At 40.7% G+C, this 18,903-nt stretch overlaps 1 protein-coding gene across 3 annotated transcripts in view; it reads right to left on the reverse strand.

Moving 5' to 3' along the window:
* The window catches only part of SLC44A1 (solute carrier family 44 member 1), a 199,223-nt gene that overhangs the window by 105,231 nt on the left and 75,089 nt on the right, over nucleotides 1–18,903 (reverse strand). For all 3 annotated transcript variants that reach the window (XM_027034754.2, XM_027034753.2, XM_027034755.2), the window contains exon 4: nucleotides 368–504. In XM_027034754.2, the coding sequence (XP_026890555.1) occupies nucleotides 368–504 (137 nt within the window). The remainder of the gene's footprint in view (nucleotides 1–367; nucleotides 505–18,903) is intronic.

Consider the following 18,903-nt stretch of genomic DNA (forward strand, 5'->3'; position numbering starts at 1 on the left):
AAGAGAAAAAGAAAAAAAGACCAATTTCACAAAAAGTAGTCTAGTCATTCCCAAATGTTCAAACAGGCGACATCAAAATCACATGAGACATCTGTAAAAAAATACAAGTTTCCAGAACCCAAAGACCTACTCAGTCAGAATTTCCCTGGGGGGAGCCTAGGAATCTGGAGTTTTAACAAGCTCCCCAGGTGACTATAATCTTTTTTATCAAGGAAGTCCAGGAGGACTTTCAATTCCCTTTTTCGTTTTGAGGTTCCTTGGTGATTTATTTAACACCGGCACAAATTTATACTGGAATGCAAACATACAGTATGTCATGGTGGGAGTAAGTGACCGGGGTGAGGACTTGGACTGCCTCATGCCTCACCATTTATCTCTGCAAACTTCTGAACATCACTCAGGGTTTTCAGTTCTTGTCGTGGACATGCTGTTACACACAGCGCTACGGACTTGATCTTCCGGTTTATCAAGTCCAGATTGCATGGATCCAAAAAGAACACATACCTAAAGCATGGAGAGAAATATTGAGATGTTATTTTGCAAAAACACATTCTGGTTCACCGCCTAATTTGACCAAGCCTGTAAGCAAAGAACATCCATACCCTTCCCAAATTTTGTCAAAGATGAACAAACAATTCAGAAATCTAATCACAGGTTGTTTGAAAACATACTGTTAACAGTGGGGACTGGAGGAATTGCAGGACTCCTATTTGTCATGATGTATTTTTCTAATATTTACATTTTTGTAATGTAGTTCATAATTAGAAATTATCTATTTTAGTTTTTTAGATAATTAATTTGTTTTCTTTTTTTTTTTTTTTTGGTCAAGGTTGTGCCCTAAAAGTTACTAGAATATTCCAATAGTGCTATATAATGTGAATTATAGTTTATGTATAAGCTTTAGCTAATATATAATTACATATAAAATTTAAAATTATAAAAATGAAATATAAACTTTTGCTAATTAATATGTAATTATAAAAATGAATTGTAAAATTACATACAATTGAATACGTAATGTTGAATGGAGACTAGAGGGAATTATGCCAACATTTTATCTGCAGTCATCTCTGGATGTTAGAATAAAGTGATTTTAATTTTCTTTCTTTCATTTTTCAGAATTCTCATTTTCTAGTAAATGAAATGACTTTTGAGGTGAGATAACTACAGTAAATATCATTTATTAAAAAGGTCGATTACATATCAACAAAGTAATCCTCAAATCTTAAATTATCCCTTTTGTGTTCTGTACATGCATGTTTTAGGAAAAGGAAGATTAACCAGAAATTACACTGAAACAGATTGGTTTTTTTTTTTTTTAATGTTTTATTTATTTTTGAGACAGAGAGAGACAGAGCATGAGCAGGGGAGGGGCAGAGAGAGAGCGAGACACAGAATCTGAAGCAGGCTCCAGGATCCCAGCTGTCATCACAGAGCCTGACGCGGGGCTCGAACTCACGAACTGCGAGATCATGACCTGAGCTGAAGTCAGACGCTCAATGAACTGAGCCACGCAGGCATCCCTGAAACAGACTGTTTTTAAATGTTAAACCGTAGGGACCCTGGGTGGCTCAGTGGATTAAGCGTCCGACTTCAGCTGAGGTCATGATCTCTCGGTGTGGGATTCTCAGGAACCCTGCTTTGGTTGGGCTCCCTGCTGTCTGCTTCAGATCCTCTGCCCACCCCACTCTGCCCTTCCCCTGCTCATTCTCTCTCACTTTTTCTCTCAAAAATAAACATTTTTTTAAAAATGTTAAAAAGTAGAAAAGATGATAAAGATTGCAGATGTTATCATTTGCCCCAAAAGAAATACTCTTAACTAAGAATACTCTTAACTAAGAAAAGCAAAGTCTAACGTTATGGATCAACAGAGGGGAAACAAGCAGGAATGTTTTCATGCAAGACAGGAGGTAAAGAACCTCCAGCGCTGGTTTCCATTCGCCTGGGTCCGTGGAAGGTTTTATGAAATTGTCTCTCTGCCAACAGCCTTTCCCACATTGTTAAGTTCTATTGCTATATAAAATAGGATTCAAATCAGGAAATATAACCAAATATAAGAACTAGGTGAGAAAACGGAAAAGCAAAAAGATCAAGTCAATACATATGCTGGAATGGACAATATATAAAAGGATACCAGAAAAAAAATTAAATAATAAAAAAAGAAGTGTGTACATCAGGGGGATGGGGGCCTGAGAGGTATTTGCAGGTAGAGTAACACTGCACACAGGAGAAGCACCAGGAACGAAGAACCCAGCATGAAGGTCAGGGATAAACTACAAACCACCAAACTTAAAAAAAAAAAAAAAAAGGTATTTTGTAACCATTACCATTCCACAGAGAATGACTATGTAGCCCAAGAGAGCTAGAAGGTGCATGAATTCAAACCTAGACCTTCTGAGTTTCATCCCATGTACAACCTGCTCTATCCCCAAAATATTTCCTACAAAATAATAAATCATTGTAACCTTTCTATATTAACTTACAATATTGTTTCCAGCATTCTGAAGTTCAATTCAATCCATGGCAACAAGTTCCTACGTAATTAAATTTTAACTAAATGGCATTTAACTGAATATTTACAGATTAGGAAAAATGCATGTCTCGAACAGATAAATTTTATGATTCATTAAAACTGTACCCTTCTTGCCTTTTGATTGAAAAATGCCCTTTAGCCAGGTAAATAAATCCTTACATTAGTTTCAGTTTTCACATCAAACAAAAATGAACTGTATGCGGCAATTCCATTTTTTGGAAAGGAGACAAATAGCCAACTTTCAAGTAAGCATGGCACTGGCAGACCAGATTAACTAACAAATCTACTGATAAGTAGGTTTTTTTAAACTGACAGCACAAGATGCGAGGTAGGAGGCCATAAAACATTCCCAAAAGGCTTCTCACAAACAGCCAACCACTGTCACGGGTAACCGAGAAACCCAAGCAAATTTTCATTGCCATTCTCAGGGAGTCTTCTACTGGACCTACTAATAACTTACAAACAGCTTCCAGTTCCACATCCTGTAGAGGAGCAGGAATGAATCAACTACCAAAAGTGGGATTAAAAGAGAAGGAAGAGAAAAACACTTCACAAACTGAACAGCCCAGATACCTGCAGGCATTGGCACACAGGACAGGGGCCTGCAGCATCACCACGTGGTACTGAGAAGAACACATTTGCAAAGAGATCTGCAAAACAGCCTAAGCGAGCTTGGAACTTCAACGTTAAGAGGAACAGCGAAAAATGCTTAAGACTAAACCGTAAAGCGAACATTATAGAGGCTAGCAGGTAAGGCACGTAACTATGTATCACAGTCAAGACAGCTCCTGGGAACTACTGAAGGAGAGAAACAGATAAATTCATTTCAAATCGAAATTCTTGAAATACAGGTTATCCCCAAAAAGACAGAACAGGAGAGAGTTCTAAATAAAATGTCTACATACACAGTAAACTCACGGGGACAGATGCACCAAAGATGAAAACAGGGCAGTAAAGCAAAGGAAGGGCACTAAAGCATGGAAGGTCGGGAAAAGGGACAAGAGGCACAGAAAGAGGTGACGTTTAAAGCTGTGCTCAGAGCAAGGCAGTGAACACAGAATGAGCTGATGTAGATAAGGATGCCAGAGATGGTTCAAAACTGCTTTACACTTCTATTTTGCTTTCATTTTCTTCAAGGAAGACAGGGCACGGTAGAGAAAGTAAGATTTACTGGGAATTTACTTTGGGCCACAAAGTATCTTAGGCACTGTCCTCACACATCCTAATTCAACAAAAGGGAACTGAGACTGACAAGCTGGACAAATAACCAAAAGCCATACTGACTTGATGACTTGAACCCTGGGGCGCCCGACTCTCAAGTGTTGCTCTTTCCGCCACTGCTCTTCCAACTTAAAATGGAAAGTGAAGGGCACTTGGGTGGCTCAGTCGGTTGAGCATCCAACTACTTTTTTAATGTTTATTAATTTTTGAGGGAGAGAGAGACAGAGCACCAGGGGGAGAAGGACAGAGAGAGGGGGAGACACAGACTCCAAAGCAGGCTCCAGGCTGTCAGGAGAGAGCCTGACGCAGGGCTCGAACTCATGAACCATGAGATCATGACCTGAGCTGAAATCGGAAGCTTAACCAACTGAGCCACCCAGGCACCAATTAAACCCTCTGGAACCCCAGAGCAAGGATTCTGAAGCCCTATGTGGACACAACACGGTACTGTCCTCCACATGGTATGCAACCCTCCCATGATAAGGATTAAAAAGGATGACACAAAGACACTTCATTCATTCAACAAACACTACTAAGTGTTATTATGAGTCTACTCCTGGAGATACAAAATTCATTAAAAAAAAAAACAGTTCTTAAATACAAATAATTTATAGTCTAGAGAAGAAGAAACAAAAACAGTCATTTCTGCTATGAGGCAAGGTTGAGATGGTGGAGGAAACAGTGTAATTCTGCACACAGCATAAGGGGTTAGAGGAAGCACTACGGAGCAGGAGGCAGTATTGAAGCCACACTTTGGCAATGAGTAGGAATTTTCCACACAGATGGGGAAGGGAGCGTTCTAGGCAGAGAAAACTGCATGTATAAAAGTATAGAAGCATGAAAGAGCATATTTAAGGAACAGCAAATAATTTGATAAGGTGGACTACAGGATCGGACATCAAAGGGCTATGCCCAAGGAGAAACAGGGGACAGAAGAGGCAGCCATCCTTACAGCTGAAGGACCTTACAGCTCCACTACATTAGGGAATGCGCTTTCAACAGCCACAGCACCCGGAGCCCCCAGCCGTGTGACTAGCCCCTTGGGTTCAAGGCCAGGGAGCGGAAGGCTGGGCCACCAGGGGGCGCTGCTTCAGAGCTGAGCCATTGCCTTCAGTTGCCTCCTGCTGCCATGGCAACTCTGCGGCAAGGCTTTTTGGAGTAAAGAGTGGCAAACAGATACCAGTCTGCTGGCCACCTCCTGCCAAATTTGGCTCCTGTCCTCTCTAATCAGGACGGAAGCACTGCAGCACTAAAGCTGGAAAGCTGGCTGAAAAACCCCTCTGTCCGTCGCCTCTGCGTTAGTGATTCCTAACACGTGTTTTCCCCAGAGGAGAATAAAAACGGAGTCTGATCATTTTGCCAATTATTACCTCATATCAATTTACAATTTACAGCCCCTCTCCACAGAGTATGCTGCCATTAGTGAATCACACCAAAAGGAACAACACAACAGCCTGGCAGAGGCTTCTCCTATTGCTAAATATAGGCTTCAGAGAGTCCTAGATCTCCGCTCCACTGGCAGTGGAACTGTGCCCAGAGGAGGCCTCTTACTTCCTGCCAGCAAGGGGTGCCAGCAAGGCAAGTCCAGTCATCCCCCCCACCCCACCCAACCCCGGGGTGGGGCCCAACTGCCCCATGACGGGCTGTGCTTTACACAAGGACAGAGGTATATAGTCTGCACACTAAAGCCAATAAAAAACCCAAACTAACCCAACACCAACTAATGCAACACACAATTAACTAAAACCCCGCCTGCCCTCTACTTTCTGCAACAAAGCTAAGGGGTAAGAGAGAAACAAGCTAAAAGCAGTGATTGGTCTTCAAAACTGTAACTCTAGATAGTGGCTGAGAGAATTGTGCAATGTTCACCATGTCCCCAAGACGTCAAGAACACAGACCAGGGAACAGAAAAAAAGGGCGGAGCTGAACTATGGGCAACGTGACCCCTGAGGTTGAGGCCACCAACGCCCCACTTTCCCACTGCCTCCCAATCCTAATGAGGAAAAGGCAAGGGGAGCCTGCATGGTTCAGTCGGTTAAGCGTCCGACTCTTGGTTTCAGCATAGGTCATGATCTCATGGTTCATGAGTTTGAGCCCCACATCGGGCTCCGTGCTGATAGTGCAGAACCTGCTTGGGATTCACTCTCTCCCTCTCTCTCTGCCCCCTCCCCTGCTTGTGTTCCCCCTCTCTCCAAATGAATAAATAAACTTAAAAAAAAAAAAAAGGCAAAAATGTCCCGAGAAAGAGGTAGCACTTGTTATAGAGATGCCTCAGCACGTACTTCACCATCCTCCAAAGGGCACTGACCAGCCTGCAGCCTTCTACTATAGCACTTCCATAGGTTCACAGGTAACTGCTAAGAAGGGAAACTTCCATGATCATTTCTGGTAAATTCACAGCACTGAGAGCTGAAAACAGCTTCCAACTGTGAGGAAGCCCAGGAATTAGAGTAAGACAGCAACACTCTGAGAGGTTTACCGCTCTCACCTTACATCCCAAGGTCTTCTTTCTGTTCCTTGCTCTCAGGCTTACTCGCCTTACTCTCTCCTACAGGCCTCAGCCCTTCTCTCTGCCTGGAGTGTTCTTTCTCCAGAGACCAGCACAGCTACTGGTAGCCCCCTCACTTGCTTACAGTCTTGACTCAAAAGTCACCCTCTCAATGAAGCCTCCCCCAGCTGCCTATCTAAAATGCCATCTCTCAGGCTCTGTGGTGACAGCTCAGAGCCAGCAGCCTGCTTCGGATCCTGTGTGTGTGCGTCTCTCTCTCTAACCCCTTCCTTGCTCATGCTCTGTCTCTCTCAAAAATAAACATTAAAAACAATTTTTTTAAATAGGGGTGCCTGGGTGGCTCAGTCGGTTGAGCGTCTGACTTCGGCTCAAGTCATGGTCTCGTGGTCTGTGAGTTTGAGCCCCATGTGGGGCTCTGTGTTACAGCTCAGAGCCTGGAGTCTGCTTTGGATTCTGTGCCTCCCTCTCTCTCTCTGCTCCTCCCCTGATCACACTCTGTCTCCCTCAAAAATAAAACATTAAAGGGGCTCCTGGGTGGCTCAGTCGGTTGAGCGTCTGACTTTGGCTCAGGTCACGATCTCACAGTTAGTGGGTTTGAGCCCCACATTGGGCTCTGTGCTGAAAGCTCAGAGCCTGGAGCCTACTTCAGATTCTGTGTCTCCCTCTCTCTCTGCCCCTCCCTCACTCACGCTCTCTCTCAAAAATAAGTAAACATAGGGGCGCCTGGGTGGCTCAGTCGGTTAAGCGTCCGACTTCGGCTCAGGTCATGATCTCGCGGTCCATGAATTCGAGCCCCGCGTCGGGCTCTGTGCTGACAGCTCAGAGCCTGGAGCCTGTTTCAGATTCTGTGTCTCCCTCTCTCTCTGACCCTCCCCCGTTCATGCTCTGTCTCTCAAAAATAAATAAACGTTAAAAAAAATTAAAAAAAAAAAGAAAAATAAGTAAACATTAAAAAAATAAAAATAAAACATTAAAAAAATTTTCATAATAAAAAAACAAAATAAATAAAATGCTGTCTCTCCACTCTGATGTGCATCATCCATCTTTCCTGCTTTCTGTTTCTCCTTAGCACTTATGCTCACTAACACACTGTATATTTTACTTATCTATTTAATTATCCGTCTACACCCGTAGAGTATCAGCTTGCAAAAGGCAGAGATATTTGCTGTCTTATTCATCACTATATCCACAGTGCCTAAAATAGTGCCTGGAATGAAGAAGGAGTTCCTTACTTACTTGTTGAGTTAATAAATGGATGTTAACTGTATAAGGTTTTGCCAAGTGGAGCAGGCAGTAGAGGGAAGGTAAGGAAGACGATATTTTAGGTAGAAGGAAATATTCAACAGAAATTTATCAAATACCTCTGCCAGGTATAGGACTAAATAAGCACAAGCAATGCCGTGATAAATGAGACCAACACAAACAAGTGTCTCCCTTCCCAGCATTTATAGTCCAGAAAGTAGGGAGGTAATTGCAAAAGTGCATAAATGCTACAGCAGAGAAAAGAGAATAAGAAAATGCATCCAAAGGGCCAAATGGATAGGTGTCCAGAAGAAGGGAAATCTAAAGCCAGGACCTAAAGAATGAGTCAGAGTTTGCAAGGTGTGGAGGAAAGGAGGCAGGACCAAGGAAGGAAGAGAATATGCAAAGACATAAAAGTGAGACACAGCACAGCATAATTGAGAAAATGAAGAATGTCAGGATGGTGGAGGTGGACGGTGATGAAGAACCAGATGGCTGGACAGGCAAGCTGGAGCTAGATCATGCAGGCCTCACAGGTGGTATCCAAGATGTCAGAAACTTTGGAGTTTGTCCTAAAGGCACCGGGGAGCCATTAAAGTTTCACCATTTGTCATGTGGGGCATTTTTTAAAGGCAAGCAAGAGAGAAAGTCAGGAGACTGGTGAGGAGGCTGCTGAATCTCTACAAGAGAAGATGACTTGGGCTAGGCTGAGAATGGGGACGAAAATGAGATTTCAGAAACATTTAGGCACACTTAGGAAAACCTGATGACTGATTCTATGTGGAGGGAAAGAAAGAAATTAAGCATGATGCTTATTTATGGGGAAAAAAATTAAGAAAGGAAGAAATTAAGAATGATAAGGAAAAAATTAAGGGGTGCCTGGGTGGCTCAGTCAGTTAAACATCTGACTCTTGATTTCAGCTCAGGTCATGATCTTACAGTTCGGGCCCCACATCGGGCTCTGTGCTATTGGTGCAGAGCCTGCCTGGGATTCTCTCTCCCTCTCTCTCTGCCCCTCACCGACGTTCTCTCTCTCATTCTCTCAAAATAATAAAATAATTAAAAAAAACAAAAAGAATGATCTGGTTTAGACTAGGGTGGTCAGGGCATTCTGGTTTGGACTCCTGTTCTGTTTGAGAAGACCTACAGCTGAGGAGGAAGAATAGAGTTCGAAGAGATAAAGATCATGCTCTTACTGTAGACAGTTTGAGTCTGGAGTGTCCGTGGAGTGTCTGAGTAAGCCTAAACAGCTGGCTGGAATGTTCTGGCAGAGAAATCGGACAGGAGATAGAGACGGCAGAATTATCAGCATATGAATGATAACCTCACCCCTAGGAGTGATCACCAAAGTTAGTGTGCAGAGTTGGGATTCTGATCCTTGGTGAAATCTGTGTCCCTGTTGAAACCATAAGCAAAATTTGGTGTGCAAATTCACATGCAGTTTTCTAAAGAGAGATTTCATACTTCCAGTTTTGATCAGATTGTCCAAGTCCCCCAAAGAGATTAACATTAAGAACAAAGTAAGATGATCAAAGAGCCAAAACAAAGGCATGGAACTGAAAAGGCATGGGAAAAAAATGATTCTACTATTTAGCTAAGTTGTCTTTCTTCTCCTTATACATGAACTATAAGGGAGAAATAATCACCAGAATGGTAACCAAGAGTCAGACAGCAAACTGTGTTCCTCATACTAACCTGAGACAAACAAGCAAATTAAAACATCTTTTTTAAAAAAAATTTTAAGTTAATTTTTTTGTGAGAGAGCGACAGAGAGTATAAGGGGGGAGAGGGACAGAAAGAGGGACAGAGAGAGAGAGAGGGAGAGAGAAAGAGAGAGAGAATCCCAAGCAGCCTCCACACTGTCAGCACAGAGACCCATGTGGGGCTTGAACTCACAAACAGTGATATCATGACCTGCGCTGAAACCAAGAGTCGGACACTTAACGGACTAAGCCACCCAGGTGCCCCTAAATCATCTTTTAGAAAAATAACTCAGGGCCCCTGGCTGGCTCAATCGGTAGAGCATGCCACTCTTGATCTCAGGATTTTAAAATCAAACCCCAGGGGCACCTGGGTGGCTCAGTCGGTTAAGTGTCCGACTTCGGCTCAGGTCATGATCTCACGGTCCGTGAGTTCGAGCCCCGTGTCGGGCTCTGTGCTGACAGCTCAGAGCCTGGAGCCCGTTTCAGGTTCTGTGTCTCCCTCTCTCTCTCTCTGCCCCTCCCCTGTTCATGCTCTGTTTCTCTGTCTCAAAAATAAATAAACGTTAAAAAAAATTAAAAAAAAATAAATTCGAGTCCCATGTTGTGTGTAGAGATCATTTAAAAATAAAATCTTATAATAATAATAATAATAATAATAATAATAATTTACAAGAGCTATAGGAAAGAAAAGTTCTCTATTTAGTGAACTGGAATAACACCCCAACCCCAAGTTCATTGGCAATATTACACTGTTACAAGGATCATTCTCAAAATCAACATGTTCCAGCACTCAGGCTGAGAAATAGTATGTGCTAAGGTCAATGACCAGAACTTTATTTTTCTTTTTAGTTTAACAGCTTTATCGAGATATAATTTACATGCCATAAAATTTACCTGGAAACTGTAGGGTTCAAACTTTTGTACAATTCAGCTCAATTAAATGTTTTTAAGCATATTTTACAGTTGTTTATCCATCACCACAATCTAATTTTAGAACATTTCATTACCCTAAAAAGGAACCTCATGCCCATTAACAGTCACTCTCCATTTGGCCACACTTTCTAACCCCTAGCCCTAGGCAACCAGGAATATATGCTCTATGTCTATAGATTGGTCTATTCTGGACAGTTTACATAAATGGTATCATAGACTATGTGGCCTTTGGTGACTGACTTCTTTCACTTAGCATGTTTTCAAGGTTAGTCCATGTTACAGGATGTGTCAATACTTCATTCCTCTTTATGGCTGAATAATATTATACTGTACGGATATAACACATTTTGTTTATCCATTCATCAGTTGGTACACATTTGTATTGTTTTCCCTTTTTAGCTATTATGAATAACACTGCTATGAATATTTGTATACAAGACTTATTATGGATGCATGTTTTTATTTCTCTTGGGTAAAGGAATGGAATATCTAGGTCACATGGTGATTCTGTATTTAATATTTTGAGGAACTGCCAGACTTCTCCATAGCAAGTGCTCCATTTAACGTCCAGACCAGCAATGTATGAGGGGTCCAATTTTTCCACATCCTTGCCAACATTTGCAACTATGTCTTTTTTACCATACCCATTTTAGTGGATTTGAAGTGGTAACTCATTGTGGTTTTGATTTGCGTCTCCTTGATGCAATGATGTTTAGCATCTTCATGTGTACTTCTTGGCCATTCGCCTCTCTTCTTTGGAGAAATGCCCATTCAAATCCTTTGCCCACCATAGATTTCTTTTTAATCTTTGAGAACAACAGGCAGGACAGGCACTAGGTATTATCACAAAAGTATGAAAGGTTGTAAGAGAAAATAAGGATGAAAGTAAAGAAAAAAGAGCACTTAAGAGAAATTACAGGAGTCAAAAGACTAAAGGTCAACGAACGGCTCCAGTGGGCAAAGAATGCAAAAGCTGGGAAGATGGAAGGCTGCGGTCAGAGTGGGGAATTCTTGAATTAGTCTGAATTGATTTTATAGGTGGAGCAGTAAAGGGTGATGACCAAAAACCAAGCTGTGACTACAAAAGACTGAATCCTGAAAGCCCCCACTGAGAAGAAATTCAAAGAGTTCCCAGGGCTAGAGTGAGAATCAATGAGACAGAATATGTGAAAGTGCTTTGTAAACTCTACAGATGTAAAGTTGGCTAAATTAGCCGTTTTTCCCATCTGGGTTAAAAAGGCAAGAAGCTCTGATAAGTAACTTTGAAACTTGTTTTGGAAGATAATAATCATGAAGATGATTATAATAAATAGCAGTTAACATCTACGGTTCTAGGCAATGTGCTCAGGAATAGACACCATTTATCATATTTATTCCTGAAAAACACCCTAGGACGTAGGTACTGCTATTATCTTCATTTTACAAATGAAGATCTTTAGGTCAAACATATTAATGTTACCTTCTCTAATGCAAATCATCATTGGTTAAAAATGTAAACCACAGTTGGTTATCTGTCTACTGAATCTACCCTTATGGATATATCCCCAATTACGTGAAAAATCTTACCCATTATAGAAAAACTATAAATACTCTTCTCAAGGCACTGCTTTTATCTTTGTATCAGAGACTCAAATTTTTTGACAATCAAACATCCCCACCTTGGTACTACTTTGCTCCTTTAATGCTTCAACAATGTATAAATGGTTTCCTCTCCATAACAAAGTATAATATTTGTTTTAAGATATTTAACTCATCTAAAATTTATTTTGCATGGTATGGGATTAAAACAGTTTTCGATGTAATTCCTTCATATTATCATTCAACAATGTCTTTTGTTAAACACTGATGGTATTAGTTTTTATTTTACTTATTTTCTCATACACTACCATCAGTTTATTTCTGATATTTCTATTTTGTTTCTTCTATCACTGTTACTAACACACATCCAGGTAGTCTTATTAATATGCTTTGGAGGTAAGTGTTGCTTTTGAATAGTAAAACTCCTTCTTGTTCCCCTCTAAACAACACAATCATTAATTAGACAATGAGTAGCCTTTCCTCATTAATTAGACAATGAGTAGTGTATTGTTTGGTCAATACACTAATTGCCAATATTTAAAGATCAGAAGATCAATAAGGTGCTATGGTCAGAATGTTGCCCCCCCCCCCCCCCCACATTCATATGTTGAATCCTAACTTCCAAAGGTGATGGTATTAGGAGCCTTTGAGAGGTGATTAGGTCATAAGGGTGGAGCCTCCATGGGTAGGGCTAGTGCCCTTATAAAAGAGGTTCCAAAGAGATCCCTATCCCCTTCCACCATATGAGAGCACAGTGAAAAGGTGCTAGCAATGAACCAGAAAGAGGGCCCTCATGAGAATGTGACATTCTGGTGTGGACCTTAGACTTCCAATCTGCAGAACTAGAGAATTACGTTTCTGTTGTTTCTAACCCTCTCAGTCTGTGATAGTTTGTGATAACAGCCTGAAGAGACTACGGCGGCGATAGGTCCTGTGTCCTCCCCTACTCTCCTTCCACCAATAGATTTCTGGCTTCTTTTGAAAAATGAGCATCACTGGGCCATCTACCCACATGCCAAAAATCAGACAGAACCAAGTAGAAGCTATCCTTTTATTGGGCACACACATATCAAGTTCAAAGTGCCCAACATTCCCTAGAGTCTTACTCCCAGCCCACTTAAGTGATGTACAGTGCCAGCTTAGCGGCCTTTAGATATGCAAACTCTGGTGAAACCCACAAGTTTCCCTTTCTACCTTCAAAGCCAGAAAGTTCACAACCAATTTGCTACTTAACTTCAGTAACTACACCTAGCCTAGATTTCTGGTCTAATCTCTTAACTTCCATTGTATGGCTCCCGATCTTTTATCCCCATTTAATTTACAACAGATGCACCTAATTCTAATCCTCTCAAGTTATTTTGTGAACAAGAATAATTTTTAAAAATGTTCCCCCCTGAAGTTCTTTCCTGCTCCTTTATTCTGTGATTTATACTATCAATCAAGTTCAATTCACCATCCTATCAGGATCTTAACTGGTATTGTATTAAATCTATAAATTCACTTTATTAGTATTGTCATCTTTATTATATTAAGACTATTCAGCCAGGAGTAGAATATATTCTTATTATTTGTTTTCTTTTCATTCTATTAAAGTATTATAATTCTCTGTATTAGGCCCTGTATCTTGTTTGATTCTATTTTTTTTAATAAAACAAGTATTATGTTTTTCATTATATTTTGTCTAGTGATAAAATAAATGACTGAATTGAGTTAGGGTGTACTTCATAACCCAGGATTTAAGCATCTCATTTCAAAATTTGTTTTTGTTGAGTCTCCTAAACATTCAGGTTAGTCACCTGTCGTAGACAAATAGTATTATTTTTATCTCTACTGACCTACACACATTCCATTGATCTCTTTCATATAACTTGTTACAACTAGTTATTTAAAACAGTGTTATAAAAAAAGGTGACATCCTGATTTTAACTTGAAATAAACTAATTTTTTCCATAATACTGGTATCTGCCACTACCAGAAACTCCATCAGTTGCCTTTCATGTCCTCAGACTTAAAATCTATTTTTTAACAAAGGTGTCAAGGTTATTCAACAGGGAAGGCAATCTTTTCAATAAATGAAGCTGGAATAACTGGACTTTTGTAGGGGGGAAAAAGACAAACCTTGACCTCTTTACACCATATGCAAATATTAAATCAAAACGGATCATAGGCATAAACATAAGAGCTAAATACAAAACTAATAGAGGAAAATGAAAGAGGACTTCAGCTACCTTCATTATGACCTCAGTCTGTACTTTCTAATTGATTAAGTTCTTCTTTCCAGCTTATCTCTTAACTCAGGCAAAAGACCCTGCAGGCAAAGCATCTCTGTGACGGGAACTGACACTACCCCCTCAAGCCAGCCCTGAGCCAGCATGACTCCATGTGATTGACCCCAAGACAACGATCAACCCAACCTTTACTGCCCACCTGCGTGTACCCACCCACCTTTGTCCTACATTTTCCTTATATAAACCTGGAAGTATTTTCAGCACTTTGGAGACAGTCTTTGAGACATTAGTCGGCTGTCTTCTGGGTGTTGGCCTCACAGAAATAAATTCCTTTCTTTTTCACCACTGCTTGTCTCTCTATCTTTGGATTTTTGTCAGGGGTGAGTGGCCAAAACTGGTCTGTTTGGGAACCCCCGGAGCCCTGTGCCCCAGCTGCAAAAACACAGAAACAAAGCTTTATGACTCTTTGGGCTGTATCAGTGATTTCTGATACAAAAAAACATGAGCCATTAAAAAGATACATTTTCGTGTGCATGTTTTTTTAAATGTATCTAATGGATAAATTAGACTCCATCAAAATTAAAAACTTGCTTGTCAAAAGTTACCATTAAGAAAACAAAAAGGCAAACCACAAATTAGAGAAATATTTGCAAAAGATATACTTAACAAAGTGTGCCTAGTAAACAGAATAAAGAACTCTCAAAGCATTTTAAAACAAACAAATGTGTCCAAAAATGTGCAACAAAAGATTTGAACAAATACTTCACACAAGAAGATCTACGGATGGTTAACCAGTATTTTATAAAAAAGATGCTCACCATCACTGCTCACTAAAACATACAAATTAAAACTACAATGAACACTAGACCATCTGAACCCAGTCTGTCTGGGACCCCCGGAACTAGGTGCTCTGGCATCCTTGTGTGCCAGCTATAATGGGAATATAAAATGGTGCAGCCCCTTTGCAAAACAGTTCTGCAATTTCTTATAAAGTTAAACACATCCTCGCCACATGACTCAGCAATCCCAATCCCAGGTACCTATCCAAGAGTAAGGAAATACATATCCATACAGTATCATGTGCACAGATTTCCAAAGTAGTGTTATTCACAATAGAAATTTTTTTTTTAATTTTAATTTATTTACTTTTGGGAGTGGGGGAGGGGCAGAGAGAGAGAGAGAGAGAGAGAGAGAATCCAAGCAGGCTCTGGGCTGTCAGTATAGAGCCTGACACAGAGCTCGAGCTCACCAACTGCTAGAAATCACTTAGCGTGAGCTGAGATCACTTAGCCAACCCAGCAGGTGCCCCCCCCATTACTTTAAATAATTAAATGACCCAAATATCTCAAAACTGAACAAGTAAACAAAATGTGGCATATCCATGCGATGGAATACTATTCACTAATGAAAAAGGAATAAACTATTGTATTTAACAACATGGATGAATCTCAATAACATTATTACGCTATGTTAAAAAAAGAGACCCCAAACACAATATACTATATGATTCCATGTATATGAAATTCTAGAAAAGACAAAACTATACTGTCAGAAAGCTGATCAGTAGTTGCTTGGGGACAAGGACGGGGGAAGAAACTGGTGAGGGACCATAAGGCAAGCCAAGGGCCAAGCACAAGCTACCACAACCCCCTCCCCCAAGGTGGGATATGTGTGATATTGCTAAGACACTCCTGGCTGCCCAAGGACAAAGAAAAGGGGAAAACAAATGGTTAACTGTATCCAATGAAAACCTTGAATACTGAGACGTGGGTGAGCTTGTCAGTTGGCAATGTGTCATGTGTATGTCACATACCAGTGTCAGGTAAGTAAATGCCCTCACTCCATAGGAGGGAGAAAACAACGAACACTCTGCCCTTTGTACTTCTTCCATTGGCTGATTTTAATCTGCAGCCCTTCCCTCAAATAAACCAAAGCTGTGAGTATAACAGATTTCACTGAGTTCTGTGAGGCTTCGTAAAGGTGGTCTTGTGGACCCTTGAACTTGCAACTGGTGTCAGAAGTAAGGGTGATCTTAGTAGGTCATCTTAGAGACCTACACTTGCAATTAGTGTCAGGAAGTAAGGGTAGTCATGTGTGGACTGTGTACCCCCCCCAACTTCTTAGTTGCCCTCAACACTCACATGCAGATGAATAAATAGATGGCAAGCGAATGACTTGAAAATTCATAGTTGAAGTGGTTAATAATTACCTAAGCATATTACAAAGGTCATATCTATGAGCTTACATACAGTTACAAAAACTTTTCAGAATCTTTACAGCTGCCTGGTTAACCTGGAACCAACCCAAGTCATGAAAGTCTGGGTTGAGGACGTATAATCAGCTATTTAACTTAAATGACAGCAGCACACACCCAAGAAGGTAACACAGACAAAAACCAACCATCCCATCCTTGCCTCAGTGCATACATGTCATCTAATTCTAAGTGGCTTTTTTAAGTTTATTTATTTATTTTACGAGAGAGAGAAAGAGAGAGGGGGAGAGAGGGAGACAGCATGAGTGGTGGAGGGGCAGAGAGAGAGAAAGAGAAAGAGAGAGAGAGAGAGAGAGAGAATCCCAAGCAGGCTCCACGCTGTCAGTGCAGAGCCCAACGTGGGGCTCAATCTCACAAACCCTGAGATCATGACCTGAGCTGAAATCAAAAGTCAGACGAGCCACCTAGGCACCCCCTAAGTGGTTTTTACTTCCCTACTTAGAATCTGCAAAACATTTCAACTTTCAACTCCTACATTTTTCTAAGGTATGTAATTGAATCTCCTCTTTCAAATTGCTAGTGGTATTATCCATAGCAAGTAGTACCTTAGAGGTAGAATTATACTAGAAACACAGATGTTACCTTTGTAAAAAGTTTTACAATTCAGGTTAAGGAGTAGTATGGTCACAAAATAGGACAAAAAAATTTTTCCAAAGATGCCTCCATAAATTTGCCTTCAGAAAATTTACCTATCATTTTCACAACTTTTTTAAAATTTATTTTTATTTATTTTGAGAGCAAGATAGCAGGCAAGTGGAGGAGGGGCAGAGAGAGAGGGAGAAAGAATCCCAAGCAGGCTTCAACTGTCAGCACAGATCCCAACGCAGGGCTCAAACTCACGAACCGTGAGATCATGAGGTGAGCCTAAATCAAGAGTCTGATGCTTTACCGACTGAGCTACCCAGGTGCCCCTCATTTTTACAAATTCTAACATTTTCCATGAGAGAAAAATAAAGTTTAGAAAAAACTGCATAAATAATACAATAAGTTTCTGTTTAGAACATCATAAATGTTACTGTTTCCAATGCTTATAAATGTGTGGCAAAGTGAGTGCTCAAATGCAAGTTCAAGTTAAGTATCTACCTAGGCTGTTCTTTTTCATGCTGAACCAAACTAGGTGAGGTGGTCGGTTAATGTTAGAATCAGAGACTTTGACAAGAGGCAAAGAGGACAGTGCTTTCCCTCAAAGCAAAGCCAAATCCATCAAAGGCTTAAAGTATCTCCATTTGTTCAAACTTAGAGATAGGTGATCTACTGAGCTGCTCTCAAGAATATTCTGAAAACTGTAAAACTCAAGCATTAGCATGAGGGATAAAATGCACTATCTCTCCCCTCCTAAGCCTCTATATCTCCACAAGACAGAGTTAGGAGATCTTTACTGTGGGTGCCAGTGTTCACCCAGCTTCAGCCTGACCTACAGAACTCCAACCTGTAGACTCAGCCCACAATATTCTTCAGCCAATGAGAACCAAGTTTGGTATTCTAATTGGAATTCACTAGTGATAGGCTCTTGAGCTACCACTCGGTCCAAGAAGCCTTCATCACCACTGTGTATGATTTTCCCCCGCTAGAATGCAAGTCCTGCTCTGAACCTCCAACCCACCTAAAGCTCTAAAACCCCACTTAAAATGACTCTGTCCCCGAACCCCCAGTCATTGGCTGAGTGATTCTTCCACCCACGTAGACAATCTAGACCAAGATGCTACCCTGAAGAAGGCAAAGTTAGAGAGACTGAGGAATGAGAAGTATCTGATCCACGGTTGCTAAAGGAAATGGATCATGAGCCGCAGAATATAGGCTATACGATATATGGGCTGCCTCTAGAAACTGAGAATGACCCCTTGTGGACAACCAGCAAGCAAATGGAACCTCAGTCTGACAACCACATGGAACTAAATTCTGCCAACAGCTTGAATGAGCTGGGAAGAAAATTCGTTCCCCAGAGCCTCCAGAAGGGAACACAGCCCTGCTGACACTGATTTCAGCCTTGTGAAACCTGGAACAGGGAACCAGCTGAGCCATGCTGTGCACAGATTTCTGATTTACAGAGAACTTTGCTGTTTTAAGACACTAAAGTTTGTGGCAATTTGTTACAGCAACAGTAGAAACTAATATAGTGGTGGTTCCACTGCCACCATCAACTTGCCTTATTTTTCTGTCCCCACTAGTCTGCAGTTAGGAACCTAAGAAACTGGAGTCACTGAGTTTTTAACACATAATACTTCTAGGATGTCCCACATTGCACTGTCATGGCTTATCTGTATATTCCGTCTTCCCACTAAATGCAAGCTCTTCAAGGACAGAGATTATGAATGCCTTTTATTCCATTTTCATTATGCAAATGATATATATGGATTAATGAAAAATGAAGGGACCAAGTATAAAAGAAAATTAAGGCCACCCACATTTTTTTTAAGTAATCTCTCCACCCAATGTGGGGCTTGAACTCAAAACCGAGAGATCAAGAGTTGTGTCCTTTACTGACTGAGGCAGCCGGGCACCCTGAAACCATCCACAATTTAACAGTTAACCACATGTTAACATTTTCATGCCATTCTATACTTTCCTATATACTTGCATATTTTTATACATATAAATAAAATCATACTATATATGCTGTTCTGTAATATTCTCCCTTAATAACATTATGTGGCTATTCCATGTCAATGGACAGGATTCTATAC

Source organism: Acinonyx jubatus, chromosome D4 (assembly GCF_027475565.1).
Source record: "Acinonyx jubatus isolate Ajub_Pintada_27869175 chromosome D4, VMU_Ajub_asm_v1.0, whole genome shotgun sequence".
Lineage (NCBI taxonomy): Eukaryota > Metazoa > Chordata > Mammalia > Carnivora > Felidae > Acinonyx > Acinonyx jubatus.